Source organism: Hyperoodon ampullatus (genome assembly GCF_949752795.1).
Source record: "Hyperoodon ampullatus genome assembly, chromosome: 3".
NCBI classification, from domain to species: Eukaryota; Metazoa; Chordata; class Mammalia; order Artiodactyla; family Ziphiidae; genus Hyperoodon; species Hyperoodon ampullatus.
The window spans coordinates 86,870,567-86,890,093 of NC_136916.1; the positions used below are offsets into that span (position 1 = coordinate 86,870,567).

Consider the following 19,527-nt stretch of genomic DNA (forward strand, 5'->3'; position numbering starts at 1 on the left):
ACATCTCAAGTTAATGATGTTAGTGCTTTTCTATGTATGGGAAGATGCAAGAGTCTGGGCTCATTGAAGGACTTCCCTGGTGGTCCAGTGGTTGAGAATCTGCCTTCCAATGCAGGAGATGCCAGTTCAATCCCTGGCGGGGGTAATAAGATCCCACATGCCGCGGGGCAACTAAGCCTGAGAGCTCTAGAGCCCACATGTCGCAGCTACTGAGCCTGCGCACCACAACTAGAGAGATGCCCGTGTGCCACAACGAAAGATCCTGCATGCCTCAACTAAGACCCGATGTAGCCAAATAAGTAAATAAAAAAGGGTCTGGGCTCACTGAAATTATTCCTTTGATATGTATCTTAACTATCTAGAGCCAGTATCCTGTCTTTCTCTATCCTGAATTCCCCTCAGAGCACAAGGTGATAGTGGCTGATGGCTTGATCATGGGCAACATTCGCTGTTTACTGAAATGGCAAGCAACATTTCTAACTCTAAACTAAATGCTGCAATTTACCAAAAATTTCTGGAGACCAACTATCATGGAGCTATTCTTGTTTCCTTTCTACACCATCCAACTATCATGGAGCTATTCTTGTTTCCTTTCTACACCATCCCTGACTTGTGGGTACAAAAAGGCCAGAGACACAAAGACCAAGGAGAACACCGCACTCTTATCTCATTTTATTTTGATTTTCTGGTTTGTTTCCACTTTCTAGATTATAAACTCCCTAAAGGCAGGAAGTTCGTAGGCCCAGCTGAGATCTAGAAAATAAACATTTAGATCCCTGCCCCAAGGGGCTGACAATCTAGTAGGAAAAAAAATTTTTTAAACGTTTTTTTAGGACTTCCCTGGCGGTGCAGTGGTTAAGAATCCGCCTGCCAATGCAGGGGACACGGGTTCAACCCCTGGCCTGGGAAGATGCCACGGAGCAACTAAGTGCACCACAACTTCTGAGCCTGTGCTCTAGAGCCTGTGAGCCACAACTACTGAGCCTGCGTGCCACAACTACTGAAGCCCGAGCGCCTAGAGCCTGTGCTCCGCAACAAGTGAAGCCACTGCAATGAGAAGCCCACGTACAGCAGCAAAGAGTAGCCCCCGCTCTCCATAATTAGAGAAAAGCCTGCACTCAGCAACAAAGACCCAATACCGCCAAAAATTAAAAAAAAAAAGAAAACAAAAAACCCCATTTTTTTTAACCTTGGTCCTGCTGGACCTGCCAGATGGGGAAGGAATATACAATACAGGTGTACCTTGTTTTATTGCACTTCACTGTATTGCTCTTCAAAGGTACTATTTTGAAAGCAATAAAGTATTTTTAAATTAAGGTATGTAGTTTTTTTTAAGACATAATGCTATTGTACACTTAATAGGCCTCAGTATAGTGTAAACATAACTTTTATATGCACTGGGACCAAAACATTTATGTGACATAGTTTAGTGCAATATTCACTTTATTGCAGTGGTCTGGAATGGAATTTGAAAAATCTCCAGGGTATGTCTGTAATTGAAGATTGTTCACAAGTATGGCCAAAGCTTGTTAGGGAAAATGGGTGGATCAGTTTTGTTGAGGAGAAGATCCTACTTCAGTGAATTGTGTTTTAAAAGGTTTACAAGGTTATAGCTATGGTGAGTGAAAGAAGCCAGACCTCCTCTCCCTTCCCCCCAAAAAGTACATATGGTATAACTCCACTACATAAAACTTTAGAATATGCAAACTAATCTATAGTGACTGAAAGCAGATCAGTAGTTGCTAAGGGATGGAGATGGGGAGGGACAAGATGGAAGAATTATAAAGGGCAGAAGGAAAGTGTGAGGTGATGAATACGTTCACTGTCTTGAGTGTGACGATTTCATGGGTGTATAAATATGTCACTACTTGTCCAATTGTACATTTAAATAGGCATAGGTTACTTACTGACATGTCAATTATTCCTCAATAAAGCTGTTTTTTTAAAATAATTTTACTTTATCTATTTATTTTTGGCTGTATTGGGTCTTCGTTGTTGCTCACAGGCTTTCTCTAGTTGCGGTGCACAGGCTCCTCATCGAGGTGGCTTCTCTCGTTGCAGAGCACAGACTCTAGGCTTGTGGGCTCAGTAGTTGTGGCGCACCTGCCTAGTTGCTCGCTGGCGTGTGGAACCTTCCGGGACCAGGGCTCAAACCCGTGTCCCCTGCATTGGCAGGCAGGTTCTTAACCTCTGCACCACCAGGGAAGTCCCAATAAAACTGTTTTTAAAAAAGAGATAAGATCAGGATCAGACAGAGGAACTCTTGACGTTTTTCCCGAGGGTGAAAAGCAACAGTTAGTAAACTATCCCTAATAGTCAAACCTGGGCTGGTGTGAGAGCAAAGGAAAAGGAAAGACAGAAAAGCCACAGTCTTAGGTTCAGGTGTGTGGTGTGTCCGCGCCGGTGGGAGATATCTCTGGAGGGAAAGGCTAGTGCCCACAGTTAAAGCCAGAAGAATTTTTGCTGGCACAAGCAGGGGAAGCTAGAGGAAGAACATGATTTGGGTCAAGATAATTTTCCATTTTGGACTAGGAGAGAGCAACATGGAAGGCCTCCACCCTCGCTGAGGCACAGCTACGGGGCTGGAGAACGCTGCTCCAGAGCGCAGGCAGACGCCAGGCCCAGTTAGCAGAGACGAGACCACGCCACAACTCCCGGGGGGGATCCCAGGGGCCTGAAACCTTAACCCTCAACTATCGCTTCCTTAAGTTCCACTCCTCGAGCTGAGGAAGATGTTTGTGCAAGTCCCGCCTAGGTATCCCACGGAGAACTGGAGAGAACACCTTAGCCAATTCGGCAGACCCGAGGCGCCGGGACTGAGGACGCTCGTGCCCGACGCGTACGCGCGGCGCGCAGGGAGGCTGCCTGGAAGTGAGGGAGCGCGCGCCCCTCACGTGACCCGGCCCGCGGGCGGCTACGCACACGACGCGCCCCTCACGTGGTCTGTCTCCAACCCCGTCGCCGGCGGAGGCGGGCGCGGGCGCGTCCCTGTGCCCAGTCACCCGGCGGAGTTGGTCGCACAATTATGAAAGACTCAGTTTCTGCTGCTAGCGCCGGAGCTGAGTTAGTTCTGAGAAGGTTTCCCTGGGCTGTCCTTGTCCGGCGGCCTCTGCTGCCGCCTCCGGAGACGCTTCCCGATAGATGGCTACAGGCCGCGGAGGAGGAGGAGGTGGAGTTGCTGCTCTTCCGGAGTTCGCCCCGTGAGGAGAATGGTACTGGACCCACGCAGGCCCCGGCGGGGGAATGGCCCTGGGGGTTGCGGGCAGGGAAGGGGGAGGACTCGGCTGGCAGGTGTGTGCGCGGAGCCGCTCTTCCTGGGGCTATGGACCGCTGGTTTGCTTTGAGGCTTCCGGACTTGCCGTGGCGGGACGGGAGTGCAGTTCTTTCGCGGGTGAGGAGCAGGAAGCAGGTAGCAAATCTGGCGCGACACCTCGTCGCGGGAATCCCCTGAGCGGAGCCCGGGCTCAAGCGAGGGCTCTTCGGGGCGGCAGAGGCGGGAGCCGCGGAGGACCTGGCAGAGCTGAGCGGCCGCAGCGCGCCAGAGGCAGCGCTCAGCCTGCAAGCTCCGCATCTCCCGGGAGCGCGTTCCTCCTGGCGCTTGTTGCTGGCAGATAAGGCAGCCAAATGCTCTGCTCAAGTTCTGCATGGAAGCGGAGGGAGGGCTGAGAGGGAGCAAAAACGGGATAGAGGATACGGCTTTGGAGCTGTGCCTTGTTTGCTGCGCAGCGTGTACTCCACAGGTCCATTTTCCTCTGGAGCCCAAGAGGAGGGATTAGACGATATTGACGCTAGATCTGGTTTGGAATTTTCTTTAGCAAGAATTAAGGGTTTTATTGGGGCGCTGCTGTAGGTACCGAGGCGATGTGTTGTCTGGATTTATGTCGAACTGCCTCATCCGTTGCCCTAGAGAAGGGTTGGTCGTGTTTTAAACCAAAGTTGCGAGAGGGATGCGGCGCATTTCACCTTTTGATAGAGGTTTTTGTTAAGGCCAGGAATAAAATTAGAAGTTTTCTCACAAAGAAAGTCATTTAGATCAGAGACTTGAAGAGCGGGTAGGTATTCCTGGTCAGTAGTTGAACTAGATAGGCTTCATGCAAACAATTCTCCCTCTGCTGGAGTTTGGTAGGTTTACTTTTCTCTAGAAACTAATTCAAGTACCGTACAAATTGAAACCACGTAAGTAGTTATGCTTTGAATAAATAGTACACCTTTCCATTATTTTCCACATTTTTGAGTAATGTAAAGTCAATAAAAACGTCATTTTACCTTTTTTCGTAATTTTTAAAAGGATTTGTTAAGTTCCTCTACCGACGCTAAATTTTAACATTTATTACTTAAGTGAATTTTAAGGGAATCTATTTTGGGGGGTGGGGAAGTTGAATCAAAGTGCCTTTCATTAAAAAAAAAAAGCAAACCATTAATACTGTTCAGCGATGTGTCTAGTTTTCCTTTTTTTAGATGGTAAATAACATACATTTGAACATACCACTTAAGTATTTAGAAAAAAATTTAGATACGTTAGAAAATGGAAATGAAGACGATTCACCATCTTAAAAGCCATTGCTTCCTACTGTTTGGTTAAAGCAACCAGATGACTTTGTTTCTAGTGACATTCTAGTGAAAGTCAATTTCTTAGTCTTACCTCAGGTGCTGTTCTTAAGTTCAGCCTCTTAATGTCGCTATCTACACACTTTGAAATCTAACCTTCAAAAACTGATGTGGTCAGAGTTTCTCTTGTGTTTGTTGTATTTCCATTTTTGTAGCAGATGCACCCCCCGCCCCCGAAACAACGTTTGTATGCAGCACTGTTGTTTCTACAGGGAGAAATTTTCACTTTAAAATTTGAAATTAAGAATCTGATTTTATTTTTTACGTTGCTTGGGTCCTGACTGCTATTGAGTTTTGTGATTTTTCCCTACAATTTCCAATTAAATTACAGTGAAACCTTAGGATAACCTAATACTGAGGTTCTCCAATAATGATAACTTGTTGAGCCTCCTCAACTTTAAGGTCAACACTGTGACGTGAAAGTTTCCTGAAGTATGTTGTAGCTACACTGTATAATTCTTATTGTAAACTCTTGTTTAAGGCCTTTGCTTTAAAACTAATCAGCCAACAGACCAAAAAACAACACAAAACAAATAAAATACCAAGAAACACAAGGGAAACTGGAGTGGAATAAATTTTGTTACAAAATTAAAAACCATGGCTATTAGAAATATTTGTTTCATTCATTTGGTAAACACTTAGTGTTTAATATATTCCAAGCACTGGAGTGGCAAAGATGTGTTAGACAAGTTTCCCACTTTCAAACCGCTTACATTCCAGTTATTTATAAAAGAACTACCTGTCTGTTGTCAATGGAAGATGCATACATCACAAAACAAACATTTAGTGTGTAGCAGGCTCTGTGATACTCTGTCTTGAAGGGCAGTATAGATATGCAAAAAGCAAAAAGGTGTGATATTACTGCATAGATTACTGTGAATGTATAGGGTAGTCAGGGAGAGAGAAAGGAAAGTCTGGTTAGGCTTGCAAAGGAGCTGATAGGAGAAGTGAGTGTCGTAGAGGCAATAGAAATTAATTAACCTGGAAATAGAAGGTATGTAGAATTTGGTATTGGTGGTTTTAGTCTAAGGGAACTGAGCTTTAGAAGAGAAGAGCATCCAGGGAAATCCCTGGTCCAGTGTTTAGGACTCGGTGCTTTCACTGCTGAGGGCCTGAGTTCGACCCCTGGTCGGGGAGCTAAGATCCTGAAAGCTGTGCAGTGCAGCCAAAAAAAAAAAAAGAGCGAAGAGCATCCATAGTTTATCTTAAAATCTGTTGTACGAGTACTGTATGTAGAAAGAGTGGAGTATGGGATGATTTATGGGGTACTAGTCTGGGAGTGTTATAAAGATAGGCAGGGACCAGATTTCTGAGGGCAATGTATGTTATGCAAAGAAGTTCGGATTTTATTCTGGAGATGAGGGGTCCACTGAAGGAGGAATCAGTATGGAGAGTGACGGTGTGTGTTTAAGCTGAAAAGAGAGACCATAAGGAGGCTGTAGCAAGACTGACCAAAATATTTAGGGCTTGAAGTAAAGAAGTAGTAGAAGAAAAGAAGGAACTGATTGAGATGTTCAGGCGTTAGAATATTTAGAACTTGGTTCCTTTCGAGGAGGGGTGTGTGTGTGTGTGTGTGTGTGTGTGTGTGTGTGTGTGTGTGAGCAAATGTCAGTAATAAGAACCAGACATAAAATGAAAACATGTAATAGTTGAAGTCATTACTTAATATGTGCAAATATAATACTTAAAGGCAGTACTTAAAATTGTATTTTTGGCTTTGATTTATTTTTTTTACAAATTTATTTATTTATAGCTGCATTAGGTCTTCATGGCTGCGCGGGCTTTCTCTAGTTGTGGTGAGCAGGGGGCTACTCTTCGTTGCAGTGCACGGGCTTCCTCACTGCAGTGGCCTCTCGTTGCAGAGCATGGATGGGCTCTAGGCATGCGGGCTTCAGCAGTTGTGGCTTGTGGGCTCTAGAGTGCAGGCTCAGTAGTTGTTGCACATGGGCCTAGCTGCTCCGTGGCATGTGGGATCCTTCCGGACCAGGGCTTGAACTCTTGTTCCCTGCATTGGCAGGCGGATTCCCAACCACTCTGCCACCAGGGAAGTCCCTGGTTTTGATTTTTAAATGAAGGTCTATTGAAGCAAACACTTCTAAAATTTAAGTTTGAGAGTTTTGCCAACCATAGATATTTTTGATACAGTACTGATATTCTCTTTCTTTAACATTCTAATGTGGGAGATTTCAAACTTGCAAAGGTATAATAGTAAAATGAATCACCATATACTCATGACCCTTTCAACAGTTTGAAACATGTGAATATTGTTTCTGCTATTATCCCTCTCATTCCTCCGCAACTGGATAATTTAAAAGCAAATCCCAGACATGTTCCATCTACAGGTACTTCGTTATGTGTATCTCTAAAACTTTTACACATCCACAGTACTATTAGCACACCTAAAATTAATAATTCTTTGATATCATTAAATATTCAGTATATTTCCTTAATTGTCTCGTTTTTTTCCCAGTTGGTTTGTTTGAATCAGGATCCAAAGAAGTCCACACAGCATTTGGTTGATAAATAAGTCTCAGTCTCTTGTATCCCCTCCCCCCGCTTTTTTGGTCTTGTCATTTAACATTTATTTAATGAAAAAAAAAATCCAGATCATTTGCCCTGTAGAATTTCCCACAGTTTGGATTTTGTTGAATGTATCTGTATAGCATCCTGTAACATGTTCCTTTCTCCTCTGTATTTCCTGTGAACGAGTGGTTAATCTAAAGACTATGAGATTCTAGTTTGATGTTTTGGCAAGACTGCTTCACAGGTAGTGCTGTGTACTTTTTATTGCATTACATTAAGAGGCACATGCTGCCTGGTTGTTTTTCTTTTTTTGATGTTAAGATTGACCAGTGGGTTGGTGTTGTCAGCTGCCTGATTTTGAGTTGTGAAGTTCCCCATCATACATTCACATAACAGTAGCAATTGATGATTATTGCCATTGCTCAGTTATTTCACTCTGGGTTTCTGTTTCTCCTTTCTTTTGGGGGGAACCTTTCAGCATATGATTAAATTTTACAGTGTTCTTTGTTGTTGTTGTTTATAAGAGACTGCTCTTTAAATGCCTGTTTTAAGTTTGTTGCCTGGAGGCAAAGTTCAGAGTGGTTGAGGTTAGTTTAGAACATGAGCAACATTTGACTGTCTATGGGAATTTGAACTGAGTCATTTATATGAATTGGTATAAAAACACTTAGATGTGTGTCACTTTTAGAAGGGGCTTTGTAATTATTAGATTAGTTTGAATATGAGTGAAATGTGTGACTTGGAGAATTGGACCTCTTCTAGTTTATGTTTATAAAAATGTTGGTTTAATTTGAATTAAGTTACTACTTTTAGATATTTTGTTGACCCTTTGGTTCAGTTTACCTAGGATTTAGAAAATTCCTCTGTATCTTTTGGGGGAATATGTGTTTAGTTTCCTATCTAAAGGTTTTAGAACCCTGTTGAAGAAATTTTGGTGTATGGAGGTAAGCAGTTCTTTGAAATTGATAGACTTGCCTGTTCACCTAAGCATCTTTGCCAAGTCACACTCTTTTATGAGCGTCACTGTTACTCTGTGAAAGGCAGATGGTAATCTTTTTTCTACTTCACCTCAGGAGCAGTACTAGGATTAAAGTCTGTGAAACACTGTTTGTCCCTCCTTGCGTCATGAAAACATGTTAATAACTTAACACCTCAACTATCCCAGCTGCCAGACTTCTGAAAACTTCAACCTTTGGAAACCCAACTCCTCATAGAAAGAAAAAAAGCTTTTGAGCCAAGCCATTATCAGAAATATAGCACCCTTAAGCCCAGAGTTCACTGGTTGAAAAATATGTGCAAAGTGAAATTTAATAGGCTTAGTTACCTACTTTTCTCTGACAGTTTGGTAATACATTAGGAATGAGAGAAGGAAAGTTATCTGGGAAGCAGACTATTACTATAAGGAGGAGACTGGGGAAACATTAACTAGAATAGAAAGATAGGACTGTAAATTACCCTTCACTATGTGAACTAGCAGTCTTCCTTGTTTTTAAGTATAATTTACCATAGCCAGTACCTGGAAGGTGCTCTACCCAGAAGGTACTCCTGACTAAACAAAGTGTGTTATAGGCTTTAGACAAATTTTCGCAATATTAGCTAACATGTATTAGCGTTTTGTGGCCATCGTTCTAAATGCTTTACATATATCAATTACATATATCACTCTCAAGACTCCATTATGAAGTAGACGCTTTTTCCGCCCTCCATTATTTATGTAAAGAACAGAGAAGCAGAATCACTCACCAGAGGTCATAAGGCTGATAAGTGGAAGAGTAGGTGTTGACTTGCCAAATTATAGAAACCTGGAGAAGAATCTTGATATTCAGGGGCATGTATATTAGCGAGATGTCAGATGACAGGTGTTAGTTACTGTTAAGTAAAAAAGTTAAGGTCATTTAAAAAAATGTGTCACCTTTAAAAAAATTTTGTCATACCATATTTTCTTTAAATGCTATAAAGCTTAGTAGAATTTCCCTTACTACCAAATTTCTATGTAATAACTTTAGGATAGGTTATTTATAACTCAGTTGTATACATGGCATTTTGAAGTACAGAGATTTACTATTCTGAGGGGATCCTTAATAGATTGGAAAAGTTATTAACTAAACTAAATAGATTTTGTTATAGGTAGAACTCATTAATAAAAACCATAGATGCCTATAATGAGTGTGTCAACAAAGTATCATCACACTACTCAGGGATAGAGAATAGGTTGTTATGGTTTACTCCAATATGAAGGCTCAAGATTTGTAATAGAGAATGTCCAATACTTCTTTAGATTTCTCTTTTTCAGATTAATTTTTGTGGTATCATCTGAAAACGTATCAATCAGTGGTCATTGAATTAGGTATATGTGATAGATCCATTTAATTCAACAGATTCTGTTGCTTTTGAAAAAATATTTTATTAGGTAATAAGGAGCCAGGAAAAAAGGTGCAGAATTTAAATTGTATACTATTTGACTGAAAGTACATAATATTTAAAAATAAATGTATATAATTTGAGTTCTTTGCTGGTTTTTTTTGTTATGGAATTCAGGTGTGTAGATCATAATATAGCAGACAGTGCTTATCACCCAGCTTAAGAAATAAAATATTACAGACAAAATTTGATGTACCCCATCAAAATCCCATTCCACTTTCCACTTTTTCAGACATAACTTTTATCCTAAATTTAGCCTTTATTGTTCCTTTGGATGCTTTTGTAATGTTGTTACCTAGAGTATGTATACTATATAGTGGTCTTTCGGTATTTCTACGTTTGATATATATAGAATTATGTACATCTTTTTATGGATTTTTTTTTCATTTTCTTTTTTTATTGAAATATAATTGATATACAATATTAGTTACAGGTGTACAACATAGTGATTCAATATTTTTATAGATTATACTCCATTTACAGTTATTATAAGGCAGGGGATATGGGAATATATGTACACTTATATCTGATTCACTTTGTTGTACAACAGAAACTAACACAACATTGTAAAGCAATTATACTTCAATAAAGATATTAAAAAAATGAAGTTATTATAAAATACAGAATATATTTCCTGTGCTGAACAGTGTATCCTTATAGCTTTTTTTTCTTTTTTTTCTTTTTAATGAACATTCGGTTTTGGAGATTAATTCATGTTGATACATGTAAGGTCTAGTTTATCCCTTTCAGCTGCTATATATTATTCCATGATAGGAATGTGCTGTATGTTGTCCATTTTACTGTTATTGGGCATTTAGGTTGTTTCCAGTTTTTTTTTTTTTTTTTTACAAATAATGATGTAACATTCTTGTATGTATCGTCTTATGTAGACATGTGAGAATTTTTCTAGGAAGTATATATCTAGACGTAGAATTGCTGGGTCATAGGGTAGGTGCATCTTCATCTTTGTAGATATTGCCAAAGTGTTGACCACTCCCTCTAGAAATATATGAGAATTCTTTTTTTTCTCCCCAATGTCTTTGCCAGCACTTAATTGATGAGGTTCTTTTATTTTGCCAGATTCATGAATGTGTAGTAGTTCCTCATTGTTTTAATTTGCATGTCCCTGTCCACCGATAATGTTGTGTATCATTTCAGGTTACAAGTTTTTGGATATGGTTACCTCCTCTCTGATGAATTGCTTTGTTTGGTTTTCTAATGGATTATTTTTTTCTTTTTTATTATTTACTTCTAGAAGTTCTCTATGTATTCTGGATACTAATTTTTGTTTTTTGTTTGTTTTTGTTTTATGAGCTACAAATACCTTCTTCAGTCTCAAGCTTTTTAAATTTTTACTTTAATGGTGGGCTATTTACTTATTTTTAGGTTGTTGGTATACATTGGTTTTTAATTTTGGTGTAATAATTTATCAGTACTTTCTTTATAGCATGTGCTTTTTCTTGAGGTCATAAAGTTATTTATTTTTTGGTAGAAGTTTGTTTTTTTTTTTTTTTTTTTTTGTGGTACGCGGGCCTCTCACTGTTGTGGCCTCTCCCATTGCAGAGCACAGGCTCTGGACATGCAGGCTCAGCGGCCATGGCTCACAGGCCCAGCCGCTCCACGGCACGTGGGATCTTCCCAGACTGGGGCACGAACCCGTGTCCCCTGCATCGGCAGGCAGACTCTCAACCACTGCGCCACCAGGGAAGCCCCTTGGTAGAAGTTTTGAAGTTATGACTTTATTAACCCATCTAGTATTTATTTTGAAATCTAGTGTGATAGTTCATATACATATAGTATATTGGTATTATCTCCTGATTTGTATTGCTGTGTCTGTCACACACCAAGTTTCCTTAAGTGCAAGTTTCTAAGTGATTTACTCAGTTCTGTTTGTCTTTTGTGTCAATATATTTATTTGGATTTTTTAGCAATCTTAGGAGTCTGGTAAAATTTCTTGAGTTAGTGTAAGAAATTTAATTTTTTTTTTTGCCAACATACTTATCTTTTTTCCTCCTAAAATGATGAATTTTGATCCCTTTTCATTTTAATAATAATTTTTATGGTAAAAATGAATTATTCTGGGTAAGACTTTATCTGGTATACCTGAGGGAAAAATTACTGCTGTTTGAGCTAAATTGAGGTTGGTCACTTTTTAGACTCAATGTCTAGTCTTCAATTATTTAATGTCTTGGACTCCGTGGTATGGCATGATGGCAACTGCTCATACTTACCTTTATCAAACATTTTCTATCCCTTAATTGAGGGCAGTATTGGGCTGGTAAGCAGTCAGGGTAGCAATCTCCACGAGGTCAGCAGGACAGCAAAACCAACAGAAAATAAGATGGGTTGTAGTAGTTGGACTCTTTACAAGCATAGTCATGGTCTGAATCTGATTCTGTTTATTTTTTAATATATAAAACTTCCCCAACTGTTTATCATTCCACAGAAGCTTTTCAACAGTGTCTTTAAAACCTGTTCACAGGGTTCACATTTGAATTATCAGTAATATGTAATAATTAGTTAAGTGGTTGGCAGCCAGTTAAGCACAAGAGCAGAACTCTAGCGTAAGGGCCTGTAGGAGTGCCAGGAGATCAAATAAATTGGACTCTGACAGAGGAAGTCAAAGAGTGCCAGCTGTTTTCAACATTTTGCTTCAGGCTAGCCTTAATTTTTCTTTGTCATTGTGCTGTTGCTGGCAGGCGTGTTGACCTATGTACAAAATTATCATGTAACTCAAAATTTCTAGATCTGTAGTGTCATTTAACTTTTTTAAGCTATTGCATTTTATTAGTAGCCAAACTTCCTCTTAATTTGATTGCCTTTTCTCTTGAGTATGGGTCACATTTTCCTGTTTCTTCTTATATCTAGTAATTTTGGAGTGTTATCATGGGTGTTGTGAATGTTACCTTGGAGAGACTCTGGGTTCTGTTATAGTCCTCTGAAGCCTACTGATTTTGTTTTTTAAAGTAGTTGTTATGGACTGAATGTTTGTGTCTTCCCAGAATTCAGTGTTGATGGTATTTAAAGATGGGGCTTTGTGGAGGTAATTAGAGTTAGATGAGGTGATGAAGGTAGGGTCCTTATATGAAGAGACACCAGAGAGCTTGCTCCCTCTCCCTGACACAGTGAAAAGACAGCTGTCTGCAACCCAAGGAGGGGGCTCTCACCAGACACAGACCTTACTAGCACCTTGATCTTGGATTCCAGTCTCTAGAACTGAGAAAATGAATTTCGGTTGTTGAAACCAAAATTAAGTCTTCCAGTATTTGTTACAGCAGTCAAAGCAGATGAGGATAGTAGTTGATTAACTTGACTGTACTCAAATTCCAAACTGTGTCTCCTTCAGTGGGCAGCAAAAATATCAGTTCAGTTATTTTATTCTTAACTGACATGCTTGAAATCTGCCCCATGTATATGTACTTCATGGGTCAGCTAGATTTGAACAGAGTTAATGTGCAGCATTTAAGGTTCCCTTTCTGTGACTCTCTCCTTTGCAGAGTCACTTTTCCCATCACTTTCCAGCTGCTGTTGTCACCTTGAAGTTGCTATTCTGGTTCTTCAAGCAAGTAAGACTGTGGGATTTCTATTGGAGTTTTAGCTACTTAGTAGGTGTGGAGTGGGGCCTGTCTTAGGCAAAAAATGGGAAACTCACTCAGTGCTGTCCCTTTATCCTAAGTATAGACTTCATCTGATTTCTGCTTGCTTTTGGTTGCCTCTCCAGTGCCGTTAAGTAGTTGTTTTTTTATTTTTTATTTTTATTTTGTCCTGAGTTTATGGTTATCTGTGGGAGGGTTAATCCAGTAGAACCTCCATAGCTGGAAGCTCCTTTCTAATATTAATATATAGAACCATAGAGTGTATTTAGTTGTAAAAATAGATTGATTTTCACATGTTACCTTGAAAGTAGAATCTTTAAAGCAATCTTTTTTTCCCCAATTTTTGCTATCAGCATATAGGCAAGAAGGATGTGCTATTACTGACTTGTTTGAAGAGTAGCATGTGGTTAGAAGGTTTATTTATAGCATATGTGCCCCTTATTGCTAGGAGACAGATAGGAAGAATTTATAACTGAATTTTGAAGAATTGTTGAAATATGACTGTGTGTGTGGCATTTTGCTAAAACATGGATTATAGTCGTCAGAGCAACATTGTGAGTTCGGTACTGTTATTTTTCTGTATTATAAGTGAGGGTACAAGTTCAGAAGCTTGCTTAAGGTTGCATCGAGAGTATAAACAACAAAGCTAGAATTCTAACAGGTTAATCTGAGTCCAGAATCTGTGCTCTTTAACCACTGAAGATCACTAAGTGATCCCTAAGTTTCCCTCTTTTGCTAATGTTCTGTGGATATAGTTACTTTTTACTTTACCTAGAACATTTAAGTTTAGGAATTTTCAGATTTGTGTTTGTAGTGTGCCACCTTTTGGTAGAATTCAGTAATGCAGTCTAGCAAAAGAAGTATAAAATCAGGAATATAAATATACATATATTTGTAATCCAGGGTACATTTGATTGGATACCTGATGGCAGAGCAGAAACTCAGAATTTCAAGAATTGCAGAAACCAATCATTGGGAAGGATTTGCAATTATCAGCTGGGATATGTGACTATCAGCTATAGGAAACCTGCAGGAAAAATAACTTTGTTAATGTACATCTAAAACTCTTTAGCCCCACCTCTTTTTTCACCTCATTAGAAAGCAACTCTTTTTTTTCTTTAAAAATATTTATTTATTTATTTATTTTGACCACAACAAAAGCAACAATGATTGCAATTACCAAACACGAAACACACTCATACTATGTTATAATATTGACATTCAGTCCAGTAATCCTCCACTGTAACAGCTCCTTTACTTTGCAGTGAAAATTGATTTGTATATTTTTTGCCTCTGAGTCCTTGTGGGATTTTTTTTTATTCAAACAGAAAGTCACAAAAATTATAATCATCCTCATCAGTTCACTCAGTCCCATGTGATTAATTTTTTTTATCTTGATCTTTTGTTAGCACTTTTATGAATTCATCAGTTTTCCATTAGAGTTCTGAAAATGCTTATTCATTCAGTTCAGCAGTATAGTCAGTTACCAGAAACCTGTACTTGTCAGAGTCTTTTCCATGAATTCCTTGAAGATGAAACCCTTTTATGGGAACATTTTTGCAAAAGCATCAGAGTACACCCAGCACTGTCTGTAAATGACAAAAGACTTAAAAATGACCACGGTTAAAGATTGGATGAAAGTTCATAATAATGCAATTGACAAGGAAATTTAGTTATTTCTGAGATATACATTTTAAAGTAATAACTAGAATTATGACTTATAACATTATATCAGAACATATAAGATTTTTAGAAATTTCATGTAATGTCTGAAACATTTATATTAACATATTTCCATACAAATAACCCAAAGAGAGTTTAGTATTAGTTTTTTTGTTTCTTTATACTGCAGGTTCTTATTAGTCATCCGTTTTATACACATCAGTGTATACATGTCAATCCCAATCGCCCAATTCAGCACACCACCATCCCCACCACACTGCGGTTTTCCCCTCTTGGTGTCTGTACGTTTGTTCTCTACATCTGTGTCTCAACTTCTGCCCTGCAAACCAGTTCATCTGTACCATTATTCTAGGTTCCACATACAAGCGTTAATATACGATATTTGTTTTTCTCTTTCTGACTTATTTCACTCTGTATGACAGTCTCTAGATCCATCCACGTCGCAACAAATGACTCAATTTCGTTCCTTTTTATGGCTGAGTAACATTCCATTGTATATATGTACCACATCTTCTTTATCCATTCGTCTGTCGCTGGGCATTTAGGTTGCTTCCATGACCTGGCTATTGTAAATAGTGCTGCAGTGAACATTGGCGTGCATGTGTCTTTTTGATTTATGGTTTTCTCTAGGTATATGCCCAGTAGTGGGATTGCTGGATCATATGGTAATTCTATTTTTAGTTTTTTAAGCAACCTCCATACTGTTCTCCATAGTGGCTGTATCAATTTACATTCCCACCAACAGTGCAAGAGGGTTCCCTTTTCTCCACACCCTCTCCAGCATTTGTTGTTTGTAGATTTTCTGATGATGGCCATTCTAACTGGTGTGAGGTGATACCTCACTGTAGTTTTGATTTGCATTTCTCTAATAATTAGTGATGTTGAGCAGCTTTTCATATGCTTCTTGGCCATCTGTATGTCTTCTTTGGAGAAATGTGTATGGGTCTTCTGCCCAGTTTTGGATTGGGTTGTTTGTTTATTTAATATTGAGCTGCAAGAGCTGTTTATATATTTTGGAGATTAATCCTTTGTCCATTGATTCGTCTGCAAATACTTTCTCCCATTCTGAGGGTTGTCTTTTCGTCTTGTTTATAGTTTCCTTTCCTTTGCAAAAACTTTGAAGTTTCATTAGGTCCCATATGTTAATTTTTGTTTTTATTTTCATTACTCTAGGAGGTGGATCAAAAAAGATCTTCCTGTGATTTATGTCAAAGAGTGTTCTTCCTATGTTTTCCTCTAAGAGTTTTATAGTGTCCTGTCTTACATTTAGGTCGCGAATCCATTTTGAATTTATTTTTGTGTATGGTGTTAGGGAGTATTCTAATTTCATTCTTTTATATATAGCTGTCCAGTTTTCCCAGCACCACTTATTGAAGAGACTGTCTTTTCTCCATTGTACATCCTTGCCTCCTTTGTCATAGATTAGTTGGCCATAAGTGCGGGGGTTTATCTCTGGGCTTTCTATCTTGTTCCATTGATCTATGTTTCTGTTTTTGTGCTAGTATCATATTCTCTTGATTACTGTAGCTTTGTAGTATAGTGTGAAGTCAGGGAGTCTGATTCCTCCGGCTCCGCTTTTTTCCCTCAAGACTGCTTTGGCTATTCGGGGTCTTTTGTTATCTCCATACAAATTTTAAGATGATTTGTTCTAGTTCCATAAAAAATGCCATTGATAACTTGATAGGGATTGCATTGAATCTGTAGATTGCTTTGGGTGGTGTAGTCATTTTCACAATATTGATTCTTCCAATCCAAGAACATGGTGTATCGCTCCATCTGTTGGTATCATCTTTAATTTCTTTCCTCAGTGTCTTATAGTTTTCTGCATACAGGTCTTTTGTCTCCCTACGTAGGTTTATTCCTAAGTATTTTATTCTTTTTGTTGCAATGGTAAATGGGAGTGCCTCCATAATGTCTGTTTCAGGTTTTTCATCATTGGTGTATAGGAATGCCGGAGATTTCTGTGCATTAATTTTGTATCCTGCAACTTTACCAAATTCATTGATTAGCTCTAGTAGTTTTCTGGTGGCATTTTTAGGATTCTCTATGTATAGTATGTCATCTGCAAACAGTGACAGTTCTACTTCTTCTTTTCCAATTTGTATTCCTTTTATTTCCTTTTCTTCTCTGATTGCTATGGCTAGGACTTCCAAAACTATGTTTCATAATAGTGGTGAGAGTGGACATCCTTGTCTTGTTCCTGATCTTAGAGGAAATGCTTTTAGTTTTTCACCATTGAGAATGATGTTTGCTGTGGGTTTGTCATATATGGCCTTTATTATTTTGAGGTAGTTCCCTCTATGGCCACTTTCTGGAGAATTTTTATGATAAATGGGTGTTGAATTTGGTCAAAAGCTTTTTCTGCATCTATTGAGATGATCAGATGGTTTTTATTCTTCAAGTTGTTAATATGGTGTATCACATTGATTGATTTGCGTATGTTGAAGAATCCTTGCATCCCTGGGATAAATCTTACTTGATCGTGGTGTATGATCCTTTTAATGTGTTGTTGGATTCTGTTTGCTCGTATTTTGTTGAGGAGTTTTGAATCTATATTCATCAGTGATATAGGTCTGTAATTTTCTTTTTTTGTAGTGTCTTTGTCTGGTTTTGGTATCAGGGTGATGGTGGCCTCATAGAATGAGTTTGGGAGTGTTCCTTCCTCTGCAATTTTTTGGAAGAGTTTGAGAAGGATGGGTGTTAGCTCTTCTCTAAATGTTTGATAGAATTCAGCTGTGAAGCCATCTGGTCCTGGACTTTTGTTTGTTGGAAGATTTTTATTCAAAGTTTCAGTTTCATTACTTGTGATTGGTCTGTTCATATTTTCTGTTTCTTCCTTGTTCAGTCTTGGAAGGTTAAACTTTTCTAAGAATTTGTCCATTTCTTCCAGGTTGTCCATTTTATTGGCATACAGTTGCTTGTAGTAGTCTCTTAGGATGCTTTGTATTTTGGCAGTGTCTGTTGTAACTTCTCCTTTTTCGTTTCTAATTTCATTGATTTGCATCCTCTGCCTCTCTCTCTTGATGAGTCTGGGGAATGGTTTATCTATTTTGTTTATCTTCTCAAAGAACCAGGTTTTAGTTTTATTGATCTTTGCTATTGTTTTCTTTGTTTGTATTTCATTTATTTCTGTTCTGATCTTTATGATTTCTTTCCTTCTGCTAACTTTGGGTTTTGTTTGTTCTTCTTTCTGTAGTTTCTTTAGGTGTAAGGTTAGATTGTTTACTTGAGATTTTTCTTGTGTCTTGAGGTAGGCTTGTATAGCTATAAACTTCCCTCTTAGAACTGCTTTTGCTTCATCCCATAGGTTTTGATTTATTGTGCTTTCATTGTCATTTGTCTCTAGGTATTTTTTGATTTCCTCTTTGATTTCTTCAGTGATCTCTTGGTTATTTAGTAACATATTGTTTAGCCTCCATGTGTTTGTGTTTTTTATGTTTTTTCCCCTGTAATTCATTCCTAATCTTACAGCGTTGTGGTCAGAAAAGATGCTTGATATGATTTCAGTTTTCTTAAATTTACTGAGGCTTGGTTTGTGTCCTGAGATGTGATCTATCCTGGAGAATGTTCCATGCGTACTTGAGAAGAAAGTGTAATCTGCTGTTTTTGGATGGAATGTCCTATAAATATCAATTAAATCTCTGTTGTCTGTTGTGTCATTTAAAGCTTCTATTTTGTTATTTATTTTCATTTTGGATGATCTGTCCATTGGTGTAAATAGTGTTAAAGTCCCCCACTATTATTGTGTTACTGTCGATTTCCTGTTTTATAGCTGTTAGCAGTTACCTTATGTATTGAGGTGCTCCTATGTTGGATGCATATATATTTATAATTGTTATATCTTCTTCTTGGATTGATCCTTTGATCATTATGTAGTGTCCTTGTCTCTTGTAACATTCTTTATTTTAAAGTCTATTTTATCTGATATGAGTATAGCTACTCCAGCTTTCTTTTGATTTCCATTTGCATGGAATATCTTTTCCATTCCCTCACTTTCAGTCTGTATGTGTCCCTAGGTCTGAAGTGGTCTCTTGTAGACAGCATGTAAATGGGTCTTGTTTTTGTATCCATTCAGCAAGCCTGTGTCTTTTCATTGGAGCATTTAATCCATTCATGTTTAAGGTAATTATCGATATGTATGTTCCAATGACCATTTTCTTAATTGTTTTGGGTTTGTTTTTGTAGGTCCTTTTCTTCTCTTGTGTTTCCCACTTAGAGAAGTTCCTTTAGCATTTGTTGTAGAGGTGGTTTAGTAGTGCTGAATTCTCTTAGCTTTTGCTTGTCTGTAAAGCTTTTGATTTCTCCATCGAATCTGAATGAGATCCTTGCCAGTAGAGTAATCATGGTTGTAGGTTCTTCCCTTTCATCACTTTAAGTATATCATGCCACTCCCTTTTGACTTGTAGAGTTTCTGCTGAGAAATCAGCTGCTAACCTTATGGGAGTTCCCTTGTATGTTGTCATTTTTCCCTTGCTGCTTTCAATAATTTTTCTTTGTCTTTAATTTTTGACTATTTGATTACTATGTGTCTCGGTGTGTTTTTCCTTGGGTTTATCCTGTATGGGACTTGCTGCACGTCCTGGACTTGGGTGGCTATTTCCTTTCCCATGTTAGGGAAGTTTTCGACTATAATCTCTTCAAATATTTTCTCTGGTCCTTTCTCTCTTCTCCTTCTGGGACCCCTATAATGCGAATG

The 19,527-nt window shown here is 38.7% G+C and overlaps 1 protein-coding gene across 1 annotated transcript in view; it reads left to right on the plus strand.

The window, feature by feature from the left end:
* Positions 1–3,025: 3,025 nt before the first annotated feature.
* LOC307049308 (uncharacterized protein) overlaps positions 3,026–19,527 on the plus strand; it is a gene marked incomplete at both ends in the record, with an annotated part of 42,213 nt that continues 25,711 nt past the window's right edge. The window contains one exon of the mRNA XM_079698778.1: positions 3,026–3,212. Coding sequence (XP_079554904.1) covers positions 3,026–3,212 — 187 coding nt within the window. The remainder of the gene's footprint in view (positions 3,213–19,527) is intronic.